General features: G+C 44.8%; 1 protein-coding gene across 1 annotated transcript in view; it reads right to left on the bottom strand.

The window, feature by feature from the left end:
* LOC144603705 (pituitary tumor-transforming gene 1 protein-interacting protein-like) overlaps positions 1 to 20,718 on the bottom strand; it is a 50,626-nt gene extending 29,908 nt beyond the window's left edge. The window contains exons 1-3 of the mRNA XM_078417355.1: positions 20,536 to 20,718; positions 14,856 to 14,908; positions 12,374 to 12,482 (exon numbers count right to left, since the gene is read on the bottom strand). Coding sequence (XP_078273481.1) covers positions 12,374 to 12,482; positions 14,856 to 14,908; positions 20,536 to 20,707 — 334 coding nt within the window. The 5' untranslated portion in view covers positions 20,708 to 20,718. The remainder of the gene's footprint in view (positions 1 to 12,373; positions 12,483 to 14,855; positions 14,909 to 20,535) is intronic.
* Positions 20,719 to 27,164: the final 6,446 nt, after the last annotated feature.

The raw sequence follows: 27,164 nt of genomic DNA, 5'->3' as shown, positions 1-27,164 counted from the left end.
TGCCTTTGTTTAAAAAAGGTTCTAAAAGTAAACCTAGCAATTATAGACCTGTTAGTTTGACGTCTGTGGTGGGAAAATTAATGGAAAAGATACTTAGGGACAATATATATAATTATTTGGATAAACAAGGCCTGATTAGAAACAGTCAACATGGATTTGTGCCTGGAAGGTCATGTTTGACTAATCTTCTTGAATTTTTTGAAGAGGTTACCAGGGAAATTGATAAGGGCAAGGCTGTGGATGTTGTCTATATGGACTTCAGTAAGGCATTTGACAAGGTTCCACATGGAAGGTCGATTAAGAAGGTTAAATCGTTGGGTATTAATAGTGAGGTTGCAAGATGGATTCAACAATGGCTGAATGGGAGATACCAGAGGGTAATGGTTGACAATTGTATGTCAGGTTGGAGGCCAGTGTCTAGTGGAGTACCCCAAGGATCTGTGTTGGGTCCACTGTTGTTTGTCATTTACATTAATGATCTGGATGATGGTGTGGCAAATTGGATTAGTAAATATGCAGATGATACTAAGATAGGTGGTGTAGTTAATAATGAAGTAGAGTTTCAAAGTCTACAGAGAGATTTGGGCCTTTTGGAAGGGTGGGCTGAAAGATGGCAGATGGAGTTTAATGCTGATAAGTGTGAGGTGCTGCATTTTGGTAGGACAAATCAAAATATGACGTACAGGGTAAATGGTAGGGAATTGAGGAATGCAGTGGAACAGAGGGATCTGGGAATAACTGTGCATTGTTCCCTGAAGGTGGAATCTCATGTGGATAGGGTGGTGAAGAAGGCGTTTGGTATGCTTGCCTTTATAAATCAGAGCATCGAATATAGAAGTTGGGATGTAATGTTAAAATTGTACAAGGCATTGGTGAGGCCGAATCTGGAGTATGGTGTGCAGTTGTGGTCGCCAAATTATAGGAAGGATGTCGACAAAATGGAGAGGGTACAGAGGAGATTTACTAGAATGTTGCCTGGGTTTCAGCACTTAAGCTACAGAGAGAGGTTGAACAGGTTGGGTCTTTATTCTTTGGAGCATAGAAGGTTGAGGGGGGACTTGATAGAGGTTTTTAAAATTGTAAGAGGGACGGACAGAGTTGACGTGGGTAGGCTTTTCCCTTTGAGAGTGGGGAAGATTCCAACAAGGGGACATAGCTTCAGAATTGAGGGACAAAAGTTTAGGGGTAACATGAGGGGTAACTTCTTTACTCAGAGGGTGGTGGCTGTATGGAATGGGCTTCCGGTGGAAGTGGTGGAGGCAGGCTCAATTTTATTATTTAAGAGTAAATTGGATAGGTATATGGATAAGAGGGGATTGGAGGGTTATGGTCTGAGAGCAGGTAGATGAGACTAGGTCAGAGAGAGTGGTCGGTGTGGACTGGTAGGGCCGAACGGGCCTGTTTCCGTGCTGTAGTTGTTATATGGTTATATGGTTAATAAAGAAAAATCCCCAAACACCTGTCTGACAGATCAGAAACACTCTTCGGGACTCAGGCGTGGATTTGTCAATGACCACTGTCCGCAGAAGACTTCATGAACAGAAATACAGAGGCTACACTGCACGATCCAAAGCACTGATTAGCTGTAAAAATAGGATGGCCAGGTTACAGTTTGCCAAAAAGTACTTAAAAGAGTAACCACAGTTCTGGAAAAAGGTCTTGTGGACAGATGAGATGAAGATTAATTATATCAGAGTGATGGCAAGAGCAAAGTATGGAGGAGAGAAGGAACTGCCCAAAATCCAAAGCATACCACCTCATCTGTGAAACACAATGGAGGGAGGGGGGGGGGGGGGGGGTTATGGCCTGGGAATGTATGGCTGCTGAAGATACTGGCTCACTGATCTTCATTGATGATACAACTGCTGATGGTAGTAGCATAATGAATTCTGAAGTGTATGGACACATCCTATCTGCTCAAGTTCAAACAAATGCCTCAAAACTCATTGGCTGGCAATTCATTCTACAGCAAGACAATGTTCCCAAACATACTGCTAAAGTAACAAAGGAGCTTTTCACAGCTAAAATATGGTCAATTCTTGAGTGGCCAAGTCAATCACCCGATCTGAACCCAATTGAGCATGCCTTTTATATGCTGAAGAGAATACTGAAGGGGACTAGCCCTCCCTCCCCCCCCCAAAAAAAAAGCATAAGCTAAAGATGGCTACAATACAGGCCTGGCAGAGCATCACCGGAGGAGACACCCAGCAACTGGTGATGTCCATAAATCGCAGACTTCAAGCAGTTATTGCATGTAAAGGATATGCAACAAAATACTAAACATGACTACTTTCATTCACATGACATTGCTGTATCCCAAACATTATTGTGCCCTGAAATGGGGGGACTCTGTATAAACACTGCTGTAATTTATACATGGTGAAACCAAAATGTGTAAAAATGGCCATTTTTAAAAATCTGACAATGTCCACTTTAACCACATGTGATTTTTTCTATTACAAATCTCAAATTGTGGAGTACAGAGGCAAATAAATAAATGTCCCAAACATCATGGAGGGCACTGTATTAGAAAATTTGCTTAACCATAGAGAGGACCATGTAATCGCCTGCGCCAGTTCTGCCCATTCAATAAGATTGTGGCTGATCAAATCTTGTTCTCAACTCCACTCTTACCTGTTGCCTTCAACCATCAACTACACTGTTGTTTGGTCTTTATTGGTCTTGAATAAATTTAGCGATTCAATGACTCAACTCTATGGTTCAGTTTTATTAGTTTAGTTTATTGTCACGTATACAGACATACAGTGAGAAGCTTTTGTTGCACGATAAGCAGTCAGCGGAATGACTACACATGATTACAATTGAGCCATCCACAGTGTACAGGATAAAGGGAATAATGTTTCGTGCAAGATAAATTCCAGTAAAGTCTGATTAACCTGTTCAGTGCCACCCCCAATTATACTGGGGACATGGCCAATAGTGGGGAAAAAACCTTGGCAGTGAACAGGTTAAAGCTAGTCCGAGGGCCTCCAATGAGGTGGATAGTAGCTCAGGACCATTCGTTTGTTGTTGATAGGATGGTTCAGTTGCCTGATAACAGCTGGGAAGAAACTGTCCCTGAATCTGGAGGTGTGTGTTTTTGCTCTTCAGTACCTCTTGCCTGATGGGGAAAGTGGAAAAGAGAGAGTGGCCTGGATGAGACTCATCGTTGATTATGCTGGTGGCCTTGATGAGGCAGCGTGAAGTGTAAATGGAGTTAATGGAATGGAGGTTGGTTTGTGTGATGGTCTGGGCTATGTCCATAATTCTGCGCAATTTCTTGCGGCCTTGGATGGAGCCGTTTCCAAACTATGCCGTGATACTTCCTGATAAAATGCTTTCTACGGTACACCTTCTTTATCATATGTACCAATATGCAGTGAAAAGACATAAACATAATCAAGTCAGACTACAGTACAATCAGCAGAGCAAAGAGGAAGACACAGAGTGCAGAATATCAGTCTCAGCATTGTAAAGCAACAATTCCATAGACTTGTTTGTGATCCGGACCAACAGAGGTGTCATCTGCAAACTTGGGTATAAATTCCAAAGAGAGAAAAAAATGTTCATCTCTGCTTTAAATGGAATCATTATTTTGAATATGTTATTGGTTCACAATTTCCTGGACGAGGGGAAACATTCTGAAAAATCCATCCTCCTGACCCCCCTCAGAATCTTTTAGTAAAATGATATAATCACTGAATGGTTGCAGCTTGGAAATAATAATAATAATAATATAATAATATTCATTTATTGTCATTGCAACGAGTACAACGAAATTAAAAAATAGCCAATCCTGACGGTGCGTACAAACATATATGCAATAAATGCAAAAACAAATAAATACATAAATACAATTAAATACAATTATATTAAGTACAAGATTTTTTAACGGTGTTGCCTAGTGCAAAGGTAGTGTTCAGTTCTCGTATGGCCCTGGGGTAAAAACTGTTCTTAAGTCTGTTTGTTCGGGATTTGATCGACCTGAAACGTCGACCAGAGGGCAGATGAACAAACAGACGGTGGCCGGGGTGGGATGGATCTTTTATTATTTTGCCTGCTCTACTGAGGCAGCGTAGGCTGAACAGGTGCTCCAGGGAGGGCAGTGAGCAGCCGATGATCTTCTGGGCCGTCGTGATGACCCTCTGAAGGGCCTTCCTGTCCTTTTCTGAGCAGCTGGCATACCATGTGGTTATACAGTATGCCAGCACACTCTCGATGGAGCAGCGATAGAAGGACAACATGAGCTTCTCCTGCAGGTTGGTTTTCCTGAGGATCCTCAGGAAGTGGAGTCTCTGCTGTGCCTTCTTTACTGTGGTGATGGTGTTGGTAGACCAGGTAAGATCCTCTGCGATGTGCGTACCCAGGAACCTGAAAGCTGGTACCCTTTCCACACAGACCCCATTGATGTAGAGTGGGTCGTAATCTGCACTGGTTTTTCTAAAGTCAATTATAAGTTCCTTTGTTTTGGAGGAGTTCAGGACCAGATTGTTCACTGAACACCATGCTGCCAGCCTTTGGATTTCATCCCTATAGGCTGTCTCATCTCCTCCTGAGATGAGTCCAACCACAGTCGTGTCATCCGCGAACTTGATGATGGTGTTGGTGGGATGGGTGGGGGCGCAGTCGTGAGTGTAGAGGGACTGTGGTGAGCCGGTGCTCAGTGTAATGGTGGAGGAGAGGTGAGGGCCTATTTTGACGGTCTGGGGGCGGTTGGTCAGGAAGTCCTTGATCCATTGGCAGATGGTTTGGGAAAATCCAAGGTCGGAAAGTTTGGTGACCAGTCTGCTCGGGATGACCGTGTTAAAGGCAGAGCTGAAGTCGAGGAAGAGCATCCTCACATAGCTCCCCTGGTGTTCAAGGTGGGTCAGTGCAGTGTGAAGAGCAGTGTCGATGGCATCCCCTGTAGACCTATTTGCTCTGTAGGCAAACTGGTGTGGGTCGAAGGTGGGTGGGAGGCTGGCTTTGATGTGCTGCAGGACCAGTCTCTCGAAGCACTTTGAGTGCTACCGGACGGTAGTCGTTAAGACCGCTGATGACAGACTTTTTCGGCAGTGGGATGATTGTGGCGGACTTCAGGCAGGGAGGGATGGCGGATTTTAAAAGGGACCCATTGGCCGGATTCAATGAGACTCTACTGCCTCTTTGAAAGCAATCCAGATATTCCCATACCTGGTCCTCACTGCAGAACCCGCAAATGCTTTCCTTACAAAATACTAATTCGGGTCTCTTTTGAAATTAATCTATCTTCATACCATCATATAGGAAGGCTGTAGAAGATTTGGAGAGAGTGCAAAAAGGTTGGCATTGTGGTTGGCACAGACATGGTAGGCTGAAGGGCCTATTCTGAGCTGAACTAATCTCTGGTCTATGCTCCTTGAATTTTCCATAGATACAGTTTATATGAAATGACACAGAATGAAGAAAACAACTATATCTTCCAGAGTCTGATGATAAAGGCCTTTTAAATATACTTCCTGCCTTATTTTCAAAAAAATGCGAAGAAAACAAATTTAAACTATTTCAAAAGTTTCTGGAGCACCACTTTATCTACATAAGAAAAATTCCAAACTGTCATTCAAGTGGTAAAGTAATCTGCATCAACACATATCATTGTTGCAAAATGCCTTATCGGTTTTCAATGTACAGGGACACGTGGAATTTTTAATTGAACTTTGATCACGTGGGCACGAATGACGTCGGGCGGAAGAGGAAAGAGGTGCTACAGCGGGAGTTTAGAGAGTTGGGGAAAGCACTGAGAAGTAGGACGTCGAAGGTAGTTATCTCTGGACTGCTACCGGTACCTCGTGCTGGTGAGGCCAGGAACAGAGAGATAGAGGGTATGAATTTATGGCTGAGGGGCTGGTGCAGAGAGCAGGGATTTAGATTTCTGGACCACTGGGATCTCTTCTGGGCTAGGGGTGACTTGTACAAAAGGGACGGGTTGCATCTTAACAGCAGGGGGACAAACATTCTGGCAGGCAGGTTTGCTAGTGTGACACCTGTGGCTTTAAACTAAGTAGTGGGGGGGAGGGGTTAACAAATTGTGAATATGAAGATGAGGTAAAAGGGAATACAGGAGATATTGCAAAAGACTCTCAGAAGAATGGGAACAGAAGTTCTAGAGCGGAAAAGAAATTAAGGGCAGGGCCAATTGTGAACGATGTGAGAGGGGAGGTAAATACAGAAGTTAAAGTGTTGTACTTAAATGCGCGTAGTATAAAAAATAAAGTGGATGAGCTTGAGGCTCAGTTAGTCATGGGCAAGTATGATGTTGTAGGGATCACTGAGACATGGCTACAAGAGGACCAGGGCTGGGAACTGAATATTCAGGGGTATACAACGTATAGAAAAGACAGACAGGTGGGCAGAGGGGGTGGGGTTGCTCTGATGGTAAGGAATGATATTCATTCCCTTGCAAGGGGTGACATAGAATCAGGAGATGTTGAATCAGTATGGATAGAAATGAGAAATTGTAAGGGTAAAAAGACCCTAATGGGAGTTATCTATAGGCCCCCAAACAGTAGCCTCGACATAGGGTGCAAGTTGAATCAGGAGATAAAATTGGCGTGTCAAAAATGTAATGCTACGGTGGTTATGGGAGATTTCAACATGCAGGTAGACTGGGAAAATCAGGTTGGAAATGGACCCCAGGAAAGAGAGTTTGTAGAGTGCCTTCGAGATGGATTCTTAGAACAGCTTGTACTGGAGCCTACCAGGGAGAAGGCAATTCTGGATTTAGTGTTGTGTAATGATCCTGATCTGATAAGGGGACTAGAGGTAAAAGAACCATTAGGAGGCAGTGATCACAACATGATAAGTTTTACTCTGCAAATGGAAAGGCAGAAGGGAAAATCGGAAGTGTCGGTATTACAGTATAGCAAAGGGGATTACAGAGGCATGAGGCGGGAGCTGGCCAAAATTGATTGGAATGAGGCCCTAGCAGGGAAGACGGTAGAACAGCAATGGCAGGTATTCCTGGGAATAATGCAGAGGTTGCAGGATCAATTTATTCCAAAGAGGTGGAAAGACTCTAAGGGGAGTAAGAGACACCTGTGGCTGACAAGGGAAGTCAGGGACAGCATAAAAATTAAGGAGAGGAAGTATAACATAGCAAAGAAGAGTGGGAAGACAGAGGATTGGGACTCTTTTAAAGAGCAACAAAAGTTAACTAAAAAGGCAATACGGGGAGAAAAGATGAGGTACGAGGGTAAACTAGCGAATAATATAAAGGAGGATAGCAAAAGTTTTTTTAGGTACGTGAAGAGGAAAAAAATAGTCAAGGCAAATGTGGGTCCCTTGAAGACAGAAGCAGGGGAATTTATTATGGGGAACAAAGAAATGGCAGACGAGTTAAACCGTTACTTTGGATCTGTCTTCACTGAGGAAGATACACACAATCTCCCAAATGTTCTAGGGGCCGGAGAACCTAGGGTGATGGAGGAACTGAAGGAAATCCACATTAGGCAGGAAATGGTGTTGGGTAGACTGATGGGACTGAAGGCTGATAAATCCCCAGGGCCTGATGGTCTGCATCCCAGAGTACTTAAGGAGGTGGCTCTAGAAATAGTGGAAGCATTGGAGATCATTTTTCAATGTTCTATAGATTCAGGATCAGTTCCTGTGGATTGGAGGATAGCAAATGTTATCCCACTTTTTAAGAAAGGAGGGAGAGAGAAAACGGGTAATTATAGACCAGTTAGTCTGACATCAGTGGTGGGGAAGATGCTGGAGTCAATTATAAAAGACGAAATTGCTGAGCATTTGGATAGCAGTAACGGGATCATTCCGAGTCAGCATGGATTTACGAAGGGGAAATCATGCTTGACAAATCTACTGGAATTTTTTGAGGATGTAACTAGGAAAATTGACAAGGGAGAGTCAGTGGATGTGGTGTACCTCGACTTTCAGAAAGCCTTCGACAAGGTCCCACATAGGAGATTAGTGGGCAAAATTAGGGCACATGGTATTGGGGGTAGGGTACTGACATGGATAGAAAATTGGTTGACAGACAGAAAGCAAAGAGTGGGGATAAATGGGTCCCTTTCGGAATGGCAGGCAGTGACCAGTGGGGTACCGCAAGGTTCGGTGCTGGGACCCCAGCTATTCACGATATACATTAATGACTTAGACGAAGGGATTAAAAGTACCATTAGCAAATTTGCAGATGATACTAAGTTGGGGGGTAGTGTGAATTGTGAGGAAGATGCAATAAGGCTGCAGGGTGACTTGGACAGGTTGTGTGAGTGGGCGGATACATGGCAGATGCAGTTTAATGTAGATAAGTGTGAGGTTATTCACTTTGGAAGTAAGAATAGAAAGGCAGATTATTATCTGAATGGTGTCAAGTTAGGAGGAGGGGGAGTTCAACGAGATCTGGGTGTCCTAGTGCATCAGTCAATGAAAGGAAGCATGCAGGTTCAGCAGGCAGTGAAGAAAGCCAATGGAATGTTGGCCTTCGTAACAAGAGGAGTTGAGTATAGGAGCAAAGAGGTCCTTCTACAGTTGTACCGGGCCCTGGTGAGACCGCACCTGGAGTACTGTATGCAGTTTTGGTCTCCAAATTTGAGGAAGGATATTCTTGCTATGGAGGGCGTGCAGCGTAGGTTCACTAGGTTAATTCCCGGAATGGCGGGACTGTCGTATGTTGAAAGGCTGGAGCGATTGGGCTTGTATACACTGGAATTTAGAAGGATGAGGGGGGATCTTATTGAAACATATAAGATAATTAGGGGATTGGACACATTAGAGGCAGATAACATGTTCCCAATGTTGGGGGAGTCCAGAACAAGGGGCCACAGTTTGAGAATAAGGGGTAGGCCATTTAGAACGGAGATGAGGAAGAACTTTTTCAGTCAGAGGGTGGTGAAGGTGTGGAATTCTCTGCCTCAGAAGGCAGTGGAGGCCAGTTCGTTGGATGCTTTCAAGAGAGAGCTGGATAGAGCTCTTAAGGATAGCGGAGTGAGGGGGTATGGGGAGAAGGCAGGAACGGGGTACTGATTGAGAGTGATCAGCCATGATCGCATTGAATGGCGGTGCTGGCTCGAAGGGCTGAATGGCCTACTCCTGCACCTATTGTCTATTGTCTATTGATCAGTCAGATGCTAATCGGTAGAAACTAGGCATGATTTTACCTTACATAACACAACAATTTTTGATAAGCGTACAGCAAGCTTAATACAAATGTTTTTCATCATAGTTTATTATTAGACAACAGTATTGGACATTTATTATACATTATTTAGTGTTGTGTAATGATCCTGATCTGATAAGGGGACTAGAGGTAAAAGAGCCATTAGGAGGCAGTGATCACAACATGATAAGTTTTACTCTGCAAATGGAAAGGCAGAAGGGAAAATCGGAAGTGTCGGTATTACAGTATAGCAAAGGGGATTACAGAGGCATGAGGCGGGAGCTGGCCAAAATTGATTGGAAGGAGGCCCTAGCAGGGAAGACGGTAGAACAGCAATGGCAGGTATTCCTGGGAATAATGCAGAGGTTGCAGGATCAATTTATTCCAAAGAGGTGGAAAGACTCTAAGGGGAGTAAGAGACACCTGTGGCTGACGAGGGAAGTCAGGGACAGCATAAAAATTAAGGAGAGGAAGTATAACATAGCAAAGAAGAGTGGGAAGACAGAGGATTGGGACTCTTTTAAAGAGCAACAAAAGTTAACTAAAAAGGCAATACGGGGAGAAAAGATGAGGTACGAGGGTAAACTAGCCAATAATATAAAGGAGGATAGCAAAAGTTTTTTTAGGTACGTGAAGAGGAAAAAAATAGTCAAGGCAAATGTGGGTCCCTTGAAGACAGAAGCAGGGGAATTTATTATGGGGAACAAAGAAATGGCAGACGAGTTAAACCGTTACTTTGGATCTGTCTTCACTGAGGAAGATACACACAATCTCCCAAATGTTCTAGGGGCCGGAGAACCTAGGGTGATGGAGGAACTGAAGGAAATCCACATTAGGCAGGAAATGGTTTTGGGTAGACTGATGGGACTGAAGGCTGATAAATCCCCAGGGCCTGATGGTCTGCATCCCAGAGTACTTAAGGAGGTGGCTCTAGAAATAGTGGAAGCATTGGAGATCATTTTTCAATGTTCTATAGATTCAGGATCAGTTGCTGTGGATTGGAGGATAGCAAATGTTATCCCACTTTTTAAGAAAGGAGGGAGAGAGAAAACGGGTAATTATAGACCAGTTAGTCTGACATCAGTGGTGGGGAAGATGCTGGAGTCAATTATAAAAGACGAAATTGCTGAGCATTTGGATAGCAGTAACGGGATCATTCCGAGTCAGCATGGATTTACGAAGGGGAAATCATGCTTGACAAATCTACTGGAATTTTTTGAGGATGTAACTAGGAAAATTGACAAGGGAGAGTCAGTGGATGTGGTGTACCTCGACTTTCAGAAAGCCTTCGACAAGGTCCCACATAGGAGATTAGTGGGCAAAATTAGGGCACATGGTATTGGGGGTAGGGTACTGACATGGATAGAAAATTGGTTGACAGACAGAAAGCAAAGAGTGGGGATAAATGGGTCCCTTTCGGAATGGCAGGCAGTGACCAGTGGGGTACCGCAAGGTTCGGTGCTGGGACCCCAGCTATTTACGATATACATTAATGACTTAGACGAAGGGATTAAAAGTACCATTAGCAAATTTGCAGATGATACTAAGTTGGGGGGTAGTGTGAATTGTGAGGAAGATGCAATAAGGCTGCAGGGTGACTTGGACAGGTTGTGTGAGTGGGCGGATACATGGCAGATGCAGTTTAATGTAGATAAGTGTGAGGTTATTCACTTTGGAAGTAAGAATAGAAAGGCAGATTATTATCTGAATGGTGTCAAGTTAGGAGGAGGGGGAGTTCAACGAGATCTGGGTGTCCTAGTGCATCAGTCAATGAAAGGAAGCATGCAGGTTCAGCAGGCAGTGAAGAAAGCCAATGGAATGTTGGCCTTCGTAACAAGAGGAGTTGAGTATAGGAGCAAAGAGGTCCTTCTACAGTTGTACCGGGCCCTGGTGAGACCGCACCTGGAGTACTGTGTGCAGTTTTGGTCTCCAAATTTGAGGAAGGATGTTCTTGCTATGGAGGGCGTGCAGCGTAGGTTCACTAGGTTAATTCCCGGAATGGCGGGACTGTCGTATGTTGAAAGGCTGGAGCGATTGGGCTTGTATACACTGGAATTTAGAAGGATGAGGGGGGATCTTATTGAAACATATAAGATAATTAGGGGATTGGACACATTAGAGGCAGATAACATGTTCCCAATGTTGGGGGAGTCCAGAACAAGGGGCCACAGTTTGAGAATAAGGGGTAGGCCATTTAGAACGGAGATGAGGAAGAACTTTTTCAGTCAGAGAGTGGTGAAGGTGTGGAATTCTCTGCCTCAGAGGGCAGTGGAGGCCAGTTCGTTGGATGCTTTCAAGAGAGAGCTGGATAGAGCTCTTAAGGATAGCGGAGTGAGGGGGTATGGGGAGAAGGCAGGAACGGGGTACTGATTGAGAGTGATCAGCCATGATCGCATTGAATGGCGGTGCTGGCTCGAAGGGCTGAATGGCCTACTCCTGCACCTATTGTCTATTGTCTATTGTCTATTATTATTATGCATTATACTGAATGCCCAAGTATTTGGAGCATATTTAGTTTGGTGGCACCTTAGTAAAATATAACACTTAATTCCTCAAACTATTAAAATGTTCCCACCTTCAACCACAACATATAATCCTATCACAAGCACGAGTCCTTTCAGCCACCTCGAACACATAAATAGTGGTGCCTATCTATGCTATTCCATTTTACCCACATTAGGTCCATAATTCTCTATGCCTTTCTTACCCAAGTAAATATCCAAATGCCTTTTAAACAATGTAATTACATCAGCCTCTTTCATCACCTCTGGCAGCTCATTCCAGTCAACCAATGCCATCTGTGTAAAAAGCGTACCCCTCCAATCTTTACATTCTTTCCCTCTCACCATAGGCCCGTGGTGGGTGTCGGAAGTCAGTCAAAGGCACACCACCGAGAGAACAAAGAGGGACCTGATGTGGGGGCTGCTGAGAGATCAAAGAGGGACCCAGTGTGGGGGGCCATCGAGAGAAGAAAGAGGGACCCGGTGTGGGGGAGCCGCTGAGAAAGAACTGAAGTCTGAAGAAGGGTCTCAACCCAAAACCTCACCCATTCCTTCTCTCCAGAGATGCTGCCTGACCCGCTGAGTTACTCCATTTGAGATGGTGTTGAACAATTGACCCTTAAAAAAAATGATCAGGACTACAAAATATTGATTACACTTTTAAACAGAAATTACAATTGCATACAATCTGAAACCTTACCATGTAATTGAGAGTGCAAAATATATGTTATATTCTTACCCCAGCAAACTGCCCAATGAGCTTCATTTAAAGGACATACTGAACTATACGGAATAATAGTTTCAACGGGATAATTCATGCATCGTTGGTCAACAGAACACCAGAGACACTGGAAAGCAAGAATTGGAAATATATGAAAAATATCCAAGGTTTTGAACAGTTAACAAAGTTCCCAATTTTTAGCAGCAAAATATCTTAACATGACTCTACAACATAAACCCACCTGAACCAAATTTATATCACTGTTTCATGATATCGTACACCAGTTGTTTTAATTTTTTTTTGCAATGTATTACTTGTTCATTTGGAGCCCTAAACATAAATTGTTACCAGATTAATGATGTAAAAAGTTTAAAGAAAATGAAATGTTTCACTTATTCATATTTTCTTTTCCAGAACTCCACAGGATTCTGATGTACTGAAATTGTTGATTCTGTGAAAAACAGACTTATTTTTGGTTTAATATTAAGGCACTTAAAAAGTAGGGTGGGGCTGTTATTGACAACACAGGTGCTAAGGGAAATCGCATTCCCAGAAAATGGTCTTCAGCATGATTTTCCTTGATGTGAAGTTGGACACCTGCATCTATCAAGAAATGCAAGCTGAAAAGACATATTTTGTTTTGATACATATACTTTTTTTCCCCTGCACAAATTCCATGAAAGTGAATTTATGCCATATGTCAAATCTTTGGATTGTGATTTGTGAATTAGACAATAGACAATAGGTGCAGGAGGAGGCCATTCGGCACTTCGAGCCAGCACCGCCATTCAATGCGATCATGGCTGATCATTCTCAATCAGTACCCCGTTCCTGCCCTCTCCCCATACCCCCTGACACCGCTATCCTTAAGAGCTCTATCTAGCTCTCTCTTGAATACATTCAGAGAATTGGCCTCCACTGCCTTCCGAGGCAGAGAATTCCACAGATTCACAACTCTCTGACTGAAAAAGTTTTTCCTCATCTCAGTTCTAAATGGCCTACCCCTTATTCTTAAACCGTGGCCCCTTGTTCTGGACTCCCCCAACATTGGGAACATGTTTCCTGCCTCTAACGTGTCCAACCCCTTAATAATCTTATACGTTTCGATAAGACAAAATTCTGTAGGGGTTCACCTGCACTAGAAACTTGAAACATATGTGGGTCAAGGGAAACATGTTCAAAAAAGTACGTTCCATGATCGCAACATGGTGATCCACAAAAACTAGGAACACACACTGCACCCTAAAAAACGGAAAATATCTCAAAGGCCATAATCAAACAGAATGAAGGCTAACCAGGTGATAATGACTTGTAATCCTACTGGCAAAGTAACAGGATGGATATTTGCAAAGTCCAGTCACTTCAACAAAACTGTGATTAAAGGGCATTTATTGTACCAAAATTAGTGCACTAATTTGATATAAACAACATTTGAGGATGTCAAATTTTACATACATTTTAGCAAAATGACACCATACCACCTCAAAATTATGACTGCAGGAAAGTTAAGGTAGCATTTAAAACAGCTACATTGTGATATAGTAACTATCTGCCCATTAATGTGTAACAATTTGTAGCAGCTACTCAAGTAGACTCAGGGAAAAAATGTAAGTGTATATAAAGGGCCTGTGCCACAGGCGATTTTTTAGGCGACTGTCATAGTCGTAGCAGGTCGCCGAAAACCGGCGACTGGACCCCTTCTACGACAATGTCTATGACAAGCTACAACAACCTACCACCTAGTCGACGTCAAGCTATGGCAAGCTACCGACAACCCAATCGTCGCGACTTAGGACGTCCACATACGACCGCACCAACAACAACCTACGACCACGTAGGCGACAACCTACGACAACTGAAGTCAACCTATGTCTCCCTGCGACAAGCTACGACAAGCTACGACCCTGTCGGCAACAACTGAAGACAATTCACGTCATTTTGGTATCCGGTTTTGACTACGGTACCTGTCGCCGGTTGACGTAGGTAGTCGCCAATGGAATTCACTGAAGTCAGCACCGGCGACAACCTACGTCACCTGGCGACAACCTACGACAGCACCTACGTCAGGAGACGTCAAACAACGATCATTGGCATCAAACCAACAGTTGGTGAAAATTTTAAAACATTTCAAAATCCAGCGGCGACCAGAAAAATACTACAACTCTTTGGAGACCACTCACGACCATACAGGCGACCATGTGGCGACAGCCTAGTCACCTGTAGTCACCTAAAAAAATTGCCTAAGTGGGACAGGGGCTGAAGTATGCCTCTGAAAAATGCTGTACAGTACTTCTTGCCATCCTGAGGTCTGATGAGCAAAGGATCAGTGTCACCAAGCAGAAACCGTGCATGAAACTTTGCCTGGAAGAAATTGTACACCCAGTTCTCTCTTATTACTGTTGGTTCTAACATTGATAAAATAAGTACGTTAGGCAGGCAAGTAAATACTTAGACTTTAGTTTCCATGTCAATCTCCCATTAATCCTGGTATTATACTTACGTTTATATTTTCCAAGCATTCTCCACAAAATGTATTTGTGAAATCTGAACAATCTGTACAAAACAAATAAAAAACTATTAGCTAATAAAAGAACTATGCTTTCTCTTGAATTGTCTGAAAATTACAAAAGGATTAAGGATACGCGTTAAACAAGCCAGCATTTGTTTAAATAGAAGCAATTAATGATTCACAAGGAGAAAGATAGAGTGGTGTTGATATTCATTTGGGATACGTTTGTGCTCAACTCACTGAAAGTTAATATGCAAGTGCAAAATCTAGTCAGGAAGGCAAATGTCCATATTTTCTTATAATGTAGTAAGAAGCCACTTTTTTTCCCTGGAACCTATCCTCCCCACATTTCTACCCTGCACTGGTGAAACTACACCTGGAGTACTGTGCATAAATTTGATTTCCTTACCTTAAAGATAGAACACCATTGAGGGAGGAGAGCAAAGATTTAGTCTACGAATAAGTAAAGATAGTGTGGATTAGGAGAGTATTCCTCAGAATCCAGGAGAATGAGAAATCTCATTGAAATGTACAATATTCTTGACATGACAGCCTGGATGCAGGGAAGATGCTTCCCGTCAGCAAGAACTCTGAAACCAGGAATCATTCTTGAAATAAGGGGGTTGACCATGCAGAACTGAAATGATGCAAAATCTTTGAAATGCTAGATTTGATTATTTCATTCAAACCAGAGAGAGTTTTCTGGAAAAAAGAGATTCGAAGGTTCTGAGGATAATGTAGAAAAATATGGCTGGGTGGGAAGATAAGCAAAATCTTGATGAATGGCAGAGCAGGCTTGGAGGGATGAATGGTCTTCTTCTGCACCTGTTCCTTACCTTCTTAAGCCCGAGTTGAATTTCAGCCAACCATAAAAAGCCCTTTTATTCCCGCTCTTTGCCTTATGCTATGCAGCCTGCCTTCTATCCATGCTAGTATCTTGTCTCTAATACCATCTTGTCTCATCATCTTTAGCGGCCTCACATGCAGCACCAATGCCATTGCTGCCTCACCGTCATTCCTGCCAGGATCCCTTTCCAATCAATCAACTTTAGCAAGCTCCTCCCTCATGCATCTGTAGTTACCTTTACACAACAGTAATACCAACAGATCTGATTTCATCTTCTCCCACTCAAACTGCAGGTTGAATTTTATTATATTACTAGACCAAGTGGACCCGTTGGGTACAAACCTCTCCTGTATTGGGGCAGCATCACCTCCTCCCCTCCCCTTCACCCCTCCCCTCCCCTTCACCCCTCCCCTCCCCTTCACCCCTCCCCTCCCCTTCACCCCTCCCTCCCCTCTCCCCCCCCAACCCATTCCCCATCCCCTTCCCCATCCCTCCCCCTATCCCCTCCCCCTGACCCCCTCCCCATCTCCCCCTCCCCAATCCCTGCCATCCCCCCTCCACCTCCCCCCACTCTCACCCTCCCCCCTCGGCCTAACCGTGGAGCCGTTGCCGGGCGGGGAGTGACCCCATGGCTGGGCAAGGGGGGACAGGGAAAAAGCAGTGACCTCGGCCCCGTTTCTCCTGTGGGCCTCTCCTGCGGAGCCGAAGCATCTCCTGCAGCTCGGCTGCAATTTGCAGCGGGGAACGGTGGCGACGGCATGGACCCATTGCCGGGCGGGGAGTCTCTCCCAGGGCCGTGGGTGAGCGAGAGTGGACAAGGAGAAGGGACTGACCTCGGCCCCTTTTCTCCTGTGGGCTGGCCATGAAGCTGAAGCTGAAGCGTCTCCTGCAGTTCACCTGCGATGGGTGGGGAGCGGCGGGGACTGGCCATCTTGTTAGATCCTCTGCCGCACGCTGCACCATGGGAGGAAGGTGAGGCACGGGGCACATGGGGGAGCACATTTATTAAAGCTTATTAGGTAAATTGTTTTTAAAAAGTAACAGAAGTGGGTTTATGCACACCACAGGGGAATGGTGAGTAGGGTGGGCCTAAAATTGTCACGCTGTCCTGTACCATTTTGGCTGTGTAGAGGGCATGGTGCACACATAAACACATACACACAAACAAACCGAGAGTTTTAGTAATATATATATAGAATAGAATAGATAGATAGATGGTCATTACCTCCAAGGGCTTCCCTTACCTTAAGTTCCCTAATCAAATCCGGTTTGTAACACAACACCAAATCCAGAATTGCCTTTTGCCTTGTAGGCGCAACTGCAAGCTGCTCCAAGAAGCCATTTGTAGGCACTACAAATTCTTTCCCTTGGGATCCAGGGGATCCAGTACCAATCTGATGGTTTGCCTGGGATGGAGTGTTTCATTGTGAGAGACTGGATTTTTTTTCCTTACAGCAGAAAAGGCAGGGGTGGGGAACACTGGCCAAGATGCCCTACCGACATGGGGCACAGGTGTCCCATTTGCCCACTTTTGGTCCATATCCCTTTAAAGCTTTCCTATCCATGGACCTGTCAAAATGTATTTTAAATGGTGTTCATAGCACCTACTTCAACTACCTCTTTTGTCAGCTCATTCTATATCCCCTAAATACCTGTGTAAAAAAGTTGCCCCTCAGATTCTTATTAAATCTTTCCTGCCTCTTCTTAAACCTGTGTCTTCTGGTTCTTGATTCCCCAACTCTGGGTAAAAGATCTGTGCATTGTCCTTTCCATTAACTTCATGATCTCATACACATCTATAAGATCACTCCTCAGCTTCCTGCACTTCAAGGAATCAAGTCAGCCTGCCCAACCTCACCCTGTAGCTCAGGCTTGCGAGTCCGTGCAACTTCCTTGTTAATCTTCTCTGCATGCTTTCCAGCTTAAGGACGTCCTTCCAATAACAGGGTGACCAAAACTGAACAAAATAGTCCAAATTCAGCCCCACCAACATCTTGTACAACTGTAACATAACATCCCAACTTCTATTAACATCTTTACCATTGTTACTTTTTTGCATATCTTTCATTCATTGTTCTTTATCTCTCCACATTACCATCTATATCTCTCATTTCCCTTATCCCTAACCAGTCTGAAGAAGGGTCTCAACCCGAAATGTCACCCATTCCTTCTTTCCGGAGATGCTGCCTGTCCCGCTGAGTTACTCCAACTTTTTGTGCCTATCTTCTATATTCAATACCCTGACTATTGAAGGCCTATGTACCAAAAGCCTTCTTGATGTCATTTTCAGAAAACTACATACCCGCACTCCGAGATCCCTCTGCTCTACAACACTCACCAATGCCTGGCGGTAACTGTGAAGGTACTGTCTGGGTTTCACACCTCAAAATGCAACACCTCGCACTTATCTGCATTAAACTCGATTAACCATTCCTCAGCCCTATTGCCCAACTGATCAAGATCCTGTTGTAATTATTGCTAACCATCGTCACTCTCTACCTTGTCAAATGCCTTGCTGAAGTCCATATAAACGTCTACAACTTTGCCCTTATCATCCTTTTTGGTTATTTATTTTTTTAAAACCCTCAGATTCGTGAGACTAAATCACCCATGTACAAAACCATGCTGGCTATCCCTAACCACTGGTCTATAGTTCCCAGGCTTTTCATTGCAGCCTTTCTTAAATGAAGGCACAACATTAGCCACTCTCCAGTCTTCCGACACCTCATCCGTGTCATGATTCATATATCTCAGCCAGGCGGCTTGCAATTTCTTCTCTACCTTCCCACAAGTCCTCAAATATATCTAATTAGGCACAGAAGATTTATCTAGCTTCATATGCCTTCGGACATCCGGCATCTCCTTGACCGTAGTACAGACTGTCCTCTGATATCTCCATTAAATGTTCCATGTTCTCCAGTCTTCATGTCTTTCTCCACGTTAAAAACAGTGGAGAAATACTCATTGAGGATCTTGCCCATCTCCTGTGACCAAAGCACAGATGACTGTGTTAGTTTGTGAGGGGCCTTAGTTCTCTCTAGTTACCCTCTTTTCCTCAATGTACGTAAAATCTCTTTGCATTTTTCTTAATATTATCTACCAGAACTATCTCTTGTCTCATCTTTTGCCATCCTGCATCCTTCTTAAGTATACTCCACAGTTCCCAAAACTCATCCAAGGATACACTTGATCCTAGCTGTCTATACCTGCCTCCTTGTTTTTCCATATCCTCAATTTCTCTTATTATCCAAGTTTCCTTCCTCCTACCTGCCTTGCCCTTCATTCTAACCAGAACATACAGGCCCTGAACTATTGTCATCACAAAAGCATCCACATTTTCTGACATTCCTCTGCTTGTAAACAACATACTCCGATTAACTTTAGCAAGTTCCTACTATCAAAGTTGGCCTTGCCCCAATTCATAATTTAAACTTGTGGGCCAGCCCTGTCTTTATTCATAACAAATTTAATTAAATGGTTGCTGGTCACAAAAGGCTCGCCCACCTACACATCAGTCACTTGTCCTTCCCAATTTCCTAAGAGTAGATCAAGCTTTGCCCTTTCCCATGTAGGGCCCTCTACATATTGCCTGATAAAACTTTGTAGAATGCATTTAACAAATGCCACCCCATCTAAGCACTTGGGACGACAGTCCCTGTTTATATTGGGGAAAGTTGAAATACCCTACTATATCAACCCGATTGTTCATGAAGTTCCTGCCATATTAGCTCTGTGAATCATACTAATCTGTAATTTTGTCTGGTTTTTCATCTGTGTTGGCACTGTTATCCTGACCTGCTATGCGCAAGATAAAACACAAAGTTGCACGATCGCCCTTTTTGTCTTATTAACGATTTTAAGGTGGTTTCACTCTGTCACAAATATTCAATTTGTCCTATCCATCCTTTCCACAAATCATTCCATAACTTTAAAAAACTTTATTCTCCTCACGTCTCTGATCTGAAACGTTAACTTCTTTTCTCTTTCCATCAATCTGGCCTGTCGGGTGTTTTCAGCATTTTCTATTTTATTACAGTTTTATAAAGTGCTGGTGAGACTGTATCGGAAATACCACGCACAGTGAAATGATGCTCAGGTAAAAGATTGATCTTATTAAGAAGCGGAACAGAGTAGAAGGTCCGAACGGCAGACACCAGATTCCATTTGTGTTGGAAGGAACTGTAGATGCTACTTTATTCCGAAGATAGACACAAAGCGCTGGCAATAGCCCGGCTGTTGGCGGTTGTGCAGTAAAAAAACAGAAACAGAAACAGAAACAAGGGAAGTTGTCTTTATGCAGGCGACAAAGCAGAAACAAGGGATGCAGAGGGGAAGATATCTCACTCTCTCTAGAGAGAGCGGAGTAGTTAGCAAACTGGGAGCGCAACAGACAACGTGGCAGGGAAATGCAGCAGGAGTTTCTGGAGTGCAATGGGCCGGCCAGTGCCAGTGGATGGGGAACATAGAAAATAGGTGCAGGAGTAGGCCATTCGGCCCTTCGAAGGGGCATGGAGGGTTGAGGATGTGTGATGGGGAGAAGAGTGTGTGCCAGGGTTGGGTGCGGAACATGATCCCAGAAGGGGCACAGGACGGCAGGTGTGGGATGGGTTTATTCACAAAATGCTGGAGTAACTCAGCAGGTCAGGCAGCATCTCGGGAGAGAAGGAATGGGTGACGTTTCGGGTCGAGACCCTTCTTCAGGTGTGGGATGGGGACAGGTCAGCTGTATGGGACTGTAAAGTCACACCCAGTCCCTGGACCAGCGGCTCCACAGGCATTGCCCCCACTCGCTTCAGCTGACCTCCCTCGGTCAACCCCCTTTACCTTTCCCAGTCGGGGGGTCTGCAGCGCCTGGGCGGGGCAGGCTGATGCAGGTGAGAACGACGGCCAGGCTGGCGGCACCAACCCACATCATGCTGCTCGGCGCCTTCACGTTCCCTTCCTGCCGCTCCCTGCAGCCGCGCGCACCCGGGGCCAGGGCCAGGGCCGCGCCCATGCGCGCGCCCGCTGTGTCCTCTACAGAGCGCGCGCCCGCGCTTGCCCCGGCGGTGTGCGCGCGCCCGCAGTGCCCTGGAGGACAGAGCGCGCGCGCCCGCAGAGCCCTGGAGGACAGAGCGCGCGCGCCCGCCAGCCCGCACGTGCCCCGGCGGGGGGTCCACGCAGCTCGAGGACCAGGCCGGGTGCAGGAGCCTGCACTTTGTGCACGGCAGGGCACGCAGTAATAACCTTATGCCCATTGGCGACTTGAGTGGGAGCCGAGGTGGATATTGGGAAGGAGGAGGAGGAGGGAGTGCTGATATTCATCTGATTGTGCAGTTTCAGTGCGTGAAGAGAGGAAAACACAAGTGTAAGATCAAATACATTTCATCAAAGCAAAGTTATAAGGTGTCAGCGTGATCTGTGCCTGCCGTTGGTGGCTGCATTAAAGGGTGAAAAGGGGCTTTTAAGCATTGCGTGACATTGGAGGACAGATGGGTGGAAGACAGAACAAATGTAGCTGACACCATGTATGTTAAGTTAAACTAGACCAAGTGGACCCGTTGGACCCAAACCTCACCTGCATTGGCGCAACACCCTCTCCTCTCTCTCTTCCCTCCCTCCCCCCACCCTTCCCCCTTCCCCTTTCCCCTCCCCCACTCCATCCCCTTCATCCTCCCTCCCCCCTTTCCCTTTCCCCTTCCCCTCAATCCCTCCTCCCCCCCTCCCTCCCTAGGAGATAAATTTAAACTTTAAAATGTGAATAACTTTGAAAATATAACACCGATTTCAATGAAACCTTCCATTAGCACCAAAGGGACGACGGTGAGTAAGGTGGGCCTAAAATTGTCATGCTATCGTGTACCGTTTTGGCTGTAGTTCAGGAACAAACAAACAAACAAGAGTTTTAGTATATAGATGTTAATATACGTTAATATTGCTTCACTCACATTAAAAAAAGTCCTTTGCATGCTGGTTTATGACACAAGAAGTAAACATGAATGTAGAGCAACCTACTGAGAGAGCAAACATTCATTTTATTGCAAAGGGATTGGAGTGAAAAGATATTGTCAAGCTTGAAAGGGTTCTGAAAAGATTTACAAGGATGTTGCCAGGACTAGAGGGTGTGAGCTCTTGGGAGAGGTTGAGTAGGCTGAGTCTTTATTCCATGGAGCGCAGGAGGATGAGGGGAGATCTTATAGAGGAATAGATCGGGTTGATGCACAGTCTTTTGCCCAGAGTTGGGGAATCAAGGATCCGAGGATATCGGTTCAAGGTGAAGGGGAAAAGATTTAAAAGGAATTAAATCCAGATTTTGGGCGGCATGGTGGTGGAGCAGTAGAGTTCTTGCCTTACAGCGAATGCAGCGCCGAAGACCCAGGTTCGAGCCCGACTAGGGGTGCTGTCTGTACGGAGTTTGTACGTTCTCCCTGTGACCTGCGTGGGTTTTCTCCGAGATCTTCGGTTTCCTCCCGCACTCCAAAGACATACAGATATGTCGGTTAATTGGCTTGGTAAATGTGTAAAATTGTTCCTAGTGTGTGTAGGATAGTGTTAATATGCGGGGATTGCTGGTCCCGGTAGGCCAAAGGCCCTGTTTCCGTGCTGTATCTTTAAACTAAACTAAACTAAGGAATCCAAGGGGTAACTTTTTCACACAAAGGGTGATGGGTGTATGGAACAAGCTGCCAGAGGAGGTAGTTGAGGCTGGGACTATCCCATCATTTAAGAAACAGTTAGACAGGTACATGGATAGGACAGGTTTGGAGGGATATGGACCAGGTGCAGGCAAGTGGGATGAGTGTAGCTTGGACATTGTTGGCCGGTGTGGGTGAGTTGGGCCGAAGGGCCTATTTCCACACTGTATTACTATGACTCTACTGTCGTTTCATTAGACTGGTTGGCTTTGGCGGATGTTATGTCTGTTGGCAGTATAAATTTGCCAGATTGTTTTCTGGTGGGAGGAGCTTGTCCTTTGAGAATAGAAACATAGAAATATAGGTGCAGGAGTAGGCCATTCGGCTCTTTGAGCCAGCACTGCCATTCAATATGATTGTGGCTGATCATCTAAAATCAGTCCTCCGTTCCTGTTTTTTCTCCATATCCCTTGATTTCTTTGGCCCTAAGAGCTAAATCTAACTCTCTCTTGAAAACATCCAGTGAATTGGCCTCCACTGACTTCTGTGGCAGAGAATTCCACAGATTCACAACTCTGTCGGTGTGAATAGTATAAGTAAGATGTTATTCATCGTGCAGTTCCAAAGTAAACCACTTATCCAAATTAAATTCTATCTGCCACAGCTCTGCCCACTCTAACAAATGATCTACAATCATCCTATAACCTGACTATCCACTTCATTCCCAACATCGCCAATTTTTGTATCATCTGAAAAATGTACCAATTATATTTGCTGTATTCATAGACAAATGATAGACAATTCATAGTTTATACGTTTTCCCCGTGACCTGCGTGGGTTTTCTCCAAGATCTTCGGTTTCCTCCCACACTCCAAAGACGTGCAGGTATGTAGGTTAATTGGCTGGGCAAATGTAAAAAATTGTCCCTAGTGGGTGTAGGATAGTGTTAATGTGCAGGGATCGCTGGGCGGCGCGGACCCGGTGGGCCGAAGGGCCTGTTTCCGCGCTGTATCTCTAAATTAAAAAAAAAATGTTAATGTATAAAAGCGAACACAAGGGCAGAGCCACAATCCCCATGACACAGCATTTGTAACAGTCTTTCAATCACAAAAACAGCTTTCCAGCATTATCCTCTGCCTCCCATTAGGAATGTTGGATCCAAAGGTAGACACAAAATGCTGGACTAACTCAGCGAGACAGGCAGCATCTTTGGAGAGAAGGAATTCCTTCTCTCCAAAGATGCTGCCTGTCTCGCTGAGTTAGTCCAGCATTTTGTGTCTACCTTCGATTTAATCCAGCATCTGCAGTTCTTTCCCACAAAATGTATAAGAAAATAACTGCAGATGCTGGTACAAATCGATTTAAAACATTTCCCACAACATGTTGGATCCAATTTGCTAACAGCTTTGGACTTGTTTCCCATGTGGGACCTTGACAAATGCCGTATTGAAGTCCATGCTGATAACATCAACTGCACTGCTGTTGGTTATTATTCCCATTCTTATTTGTCCCTCATTGTCCCTTATTTGGCTGGATATCAAATAATGATGAGACAGAGGAATTCTCTGCCACAGAGGGCAGTGGTGGCCAAATCGCTAGATGGATTTAAGAGAGAGTTAGATAGAGCTCTAGGGGCTAGTGGGATCAAGGGATATGGGGAGAAGGCAGGCACGGGTTACAGATTGTGGATGATCAGCCATGATCACAATGAATGGCGGTGCGGACTCGAAGGGCTGAATGGCCTCCTGCACCTATTTTCTATGTTTCTAGAGTAGAGGAAGGAGATCGAGAACCTTGTGTCCTGGTGTCGAGACAACAACTGTTCTCCCATTGTCAGCAAGACAAAGGAGATAGTGATCAATTTCAGGAAACAAAGCGGTACACATACCCCAGTTTGCATTGATGGTGCTGAGGAGATGGTTTGAAAACTTCAAATTCCTTGGAGTTAATATCACCAACAACTTCTCCTGCCCCACCCATATTGAAGCAACCACCAAGAAAACACACCAATGCCTCTACTTCCTTAGAAGGCGTAGGAAGTTTGGCATGTTCCCGACAACTCTCACCAACTTCTAGATGCACCATAGAAAGCATTTTATTAAGATGCATCATAGCTTGGTTTGGGAACAGCTCCATCAAAGACTGCACGAAAATGCAGCGAATTGTGGACATGGCACAGACCATCACACAAACCAACCTCCCTTCTATTGACTCCATTTATACCACACGCTGCCTCGGCAAGGCCAGCAGCAATAATCAAGGATGAATTGCACCCTGGCCACTCCCTCCTCTCCCATCAGGCAAAAGGTGCAGAAGTTGAAAATGCACATCTCCAGATTCAGGGACAGTTTCTTCCCAGCTATTATCAGGCAACAGAATCATCTTACCACAACCAGAGAGCAGTGCTGAACTACTATCTATTTCTTTGGTGACCCTCAGACTATCCTTGATTCAACCTTGCTGGCTTTACCTTGCACTAAACGTTATTCCCTTATCAGGTATCTATACACTGTAAATGGCTCAATTGTAATCATGTCTTTCTGCTGACTGGCTAGCACGCAACAAAAGCTTTTCACTGTACCTCTGTACATGTGAGAATAAACTAAACTGAAAGAGTCATGAACCTCTCCCTCTTGGTTCCATACACTTATGAACCTTACATGTTATCCACCAGATATCCCCTCCCTTATCTGGTCATGGTTCCATTTGCACTTCATCTCTTCCCTTATAGTTTTAATTACCATTTTCCTTACCTATCAGATTCCAGACAACCCAATGGAGTAAACATTGAATTTTCAAATTTCAACTAACCTATATCTCTGTGGCCCTCACCCTCCTCCTCCCCCCCCTCTCACCCTGTGAGACCGATCTCCCATCCACCCATTTGTCCCCTTTCCTTGTATTCCCTTTCCAGCAATGCATCACTGATTTTCAGTTTCCACCTCTTCCTGGTTTTATCTCCCTACTGCCTACATTTTATCCACCGGTTCCTCCCCCTCCCCCACACCTGGTTCTGGTTCCTTCACCTCCTTCCTAATGTTTTCCATTGTGGGACCATACTCCTTACTTACCAGGCACCAGACACAAGGAGCTGCAGATTCTGGTTTACAAAAATGACAAAAAGTGCTGGAGTAACTCAGCCAGTGCCGGATTAACATAGTAGCAAAAGTAGCATTTGCACTTTCGAGGGCCCCGCGCTAAATGCTTGAAATCGACATCCCACTGAGGGGCGCTGTGTTGCACGCGCCGCTCCCCAACCACCAGTTTTTCTTATGAAGAAAATCATAAATCGCTGAATCACATTTTACATTGACGCACCTTCACCTAAACTTGCACCTTACGTTTACTGACAGTTATTCACAATTAGGTTACCTTTCGTTATCTGGCCACAAACCTTTGGGATTCACTGACAGAGTGGACCTTTACTGCACTATTCTCTCTCCCAGTTAATCATGCCAACTCACTCTCAATCTGTCAGCATGTTTGCCTTCGTTCCAGTACTCCATTATTGTCACAAAATATCGCCGTGAGCCTCCTTTACACTTTAGAGATACAACGCGGAAACGGACCCTTCGGCCCACTGAGTCCGCGCCGACCAGCGATCACTCCTTACAACCCGATAGACACAAAATACTGGAGTACTGCAGCGGGTCAGGAGAACACTGGCGAAAAGGATTAGGTGATGTTTCGGGTCGGAACCCTTCCCAGACCCCATACACTAGCATTATCCTACACATTATGGACGACATACATTTTTTAACCAAAGCCAATTAGCCTACAAGCCTGTATTTGGAGGGGTGGAGAAAAACGGAACACACAATAATCTAAATGTGGCCAAGACAAAGTTACATACAAACTGAATTGAAACTTTCTGTACTCAATGCCCCACAGATGAAGGCAAGCTTGCCTTATGCCTTCCTCACCACCCACTCCACTTGTGTTGTTACATTCAGGACGCAATGGATTTGTAATCCAAGATCTCTAAGGATCCAAGTGCTCTTAAGGATTCATGCCATTTACTGTTTGGTTTAGTTTAATTTTGAGATACCATGCAGAAACAGGTCCTTCTGCCCACTGAGACCACGCCGACCAGCGATCTCCCCATCTCCGCACACTAACACTATCCTAAACAAACTATGAACGATTTACAATTTTACCAAAGCCGATTTGCCTTTGGAGTGTGGGAGGAAACTGGAGCCCCCGGGAAATCCCACTCCGGTCAAGGGGAGAACCGACAAACTCCGTACAGACAGCACTCACAGACAGGATTGAACCCGGGTCTCTGGCACTATAAGGCAGCATCCCTATTGCTGTACCACTGCTGTAAACAGGGGTTCCCCGGGTTATGTAAGGGTTCCTGTGAATTGAACACAAACTGGAATTCCTGTAAGTCAGATGTAATCAATTTCCCCCAAAATAGCAATGTGAAATCTTTATCCTAGACGGTCTTATGGAACATTAGTTGAATTTATGTTTAAAAATTCAGCATGGAAACAGGCTCTTCATCCCACCTAGTCCATCACCCATTCACACTAGTTCTATGTTATCCCAATTTCTCATCCACTCCTAAAACATTAGGGGCAATTTACCGAGGCCAATTTAACATACAAGCCCACACATCTTTGGGATGTGCGAGGAAACCGGAGCACCCGGACGAAAGTCATGTGGTCACAGGATGATTGTGCAAACTCCACACAGATAGTGCCAGAGGTCACGGTTGAACCTGGGTTTCTGGCGCTGTGCAACAGCAGGTCTACCTGCTGCACCACTGATTTGCGATGCGTAGAGGGGGGGGGGAGGACAGTGTAGATGACAAGAGTTGTGACCATCGAGTAAACT

This window comes from Rhinoraja longicauda, chromosome 2 (genome assembly GCF_053455715.1).
Source record: "Rhinoraja longicauda isolate Sanriku21f chromosome 2, sRhiLon1.1, whole genome shotgun sequence".
Taxonomy (NCBI): domain Eukaryota; kingdom Metazoa; phylum Chordata; class Chondrichthyes; order Rajiformes; family Arhynchobatidae; genus Rhinoraja; species Rhinoraja longicauda.
The sequence above is the reverse complement of the archived record's forward strand: the minus strand, read 5'-3'. Positions and strand labels throughout refer to the sequence as shown.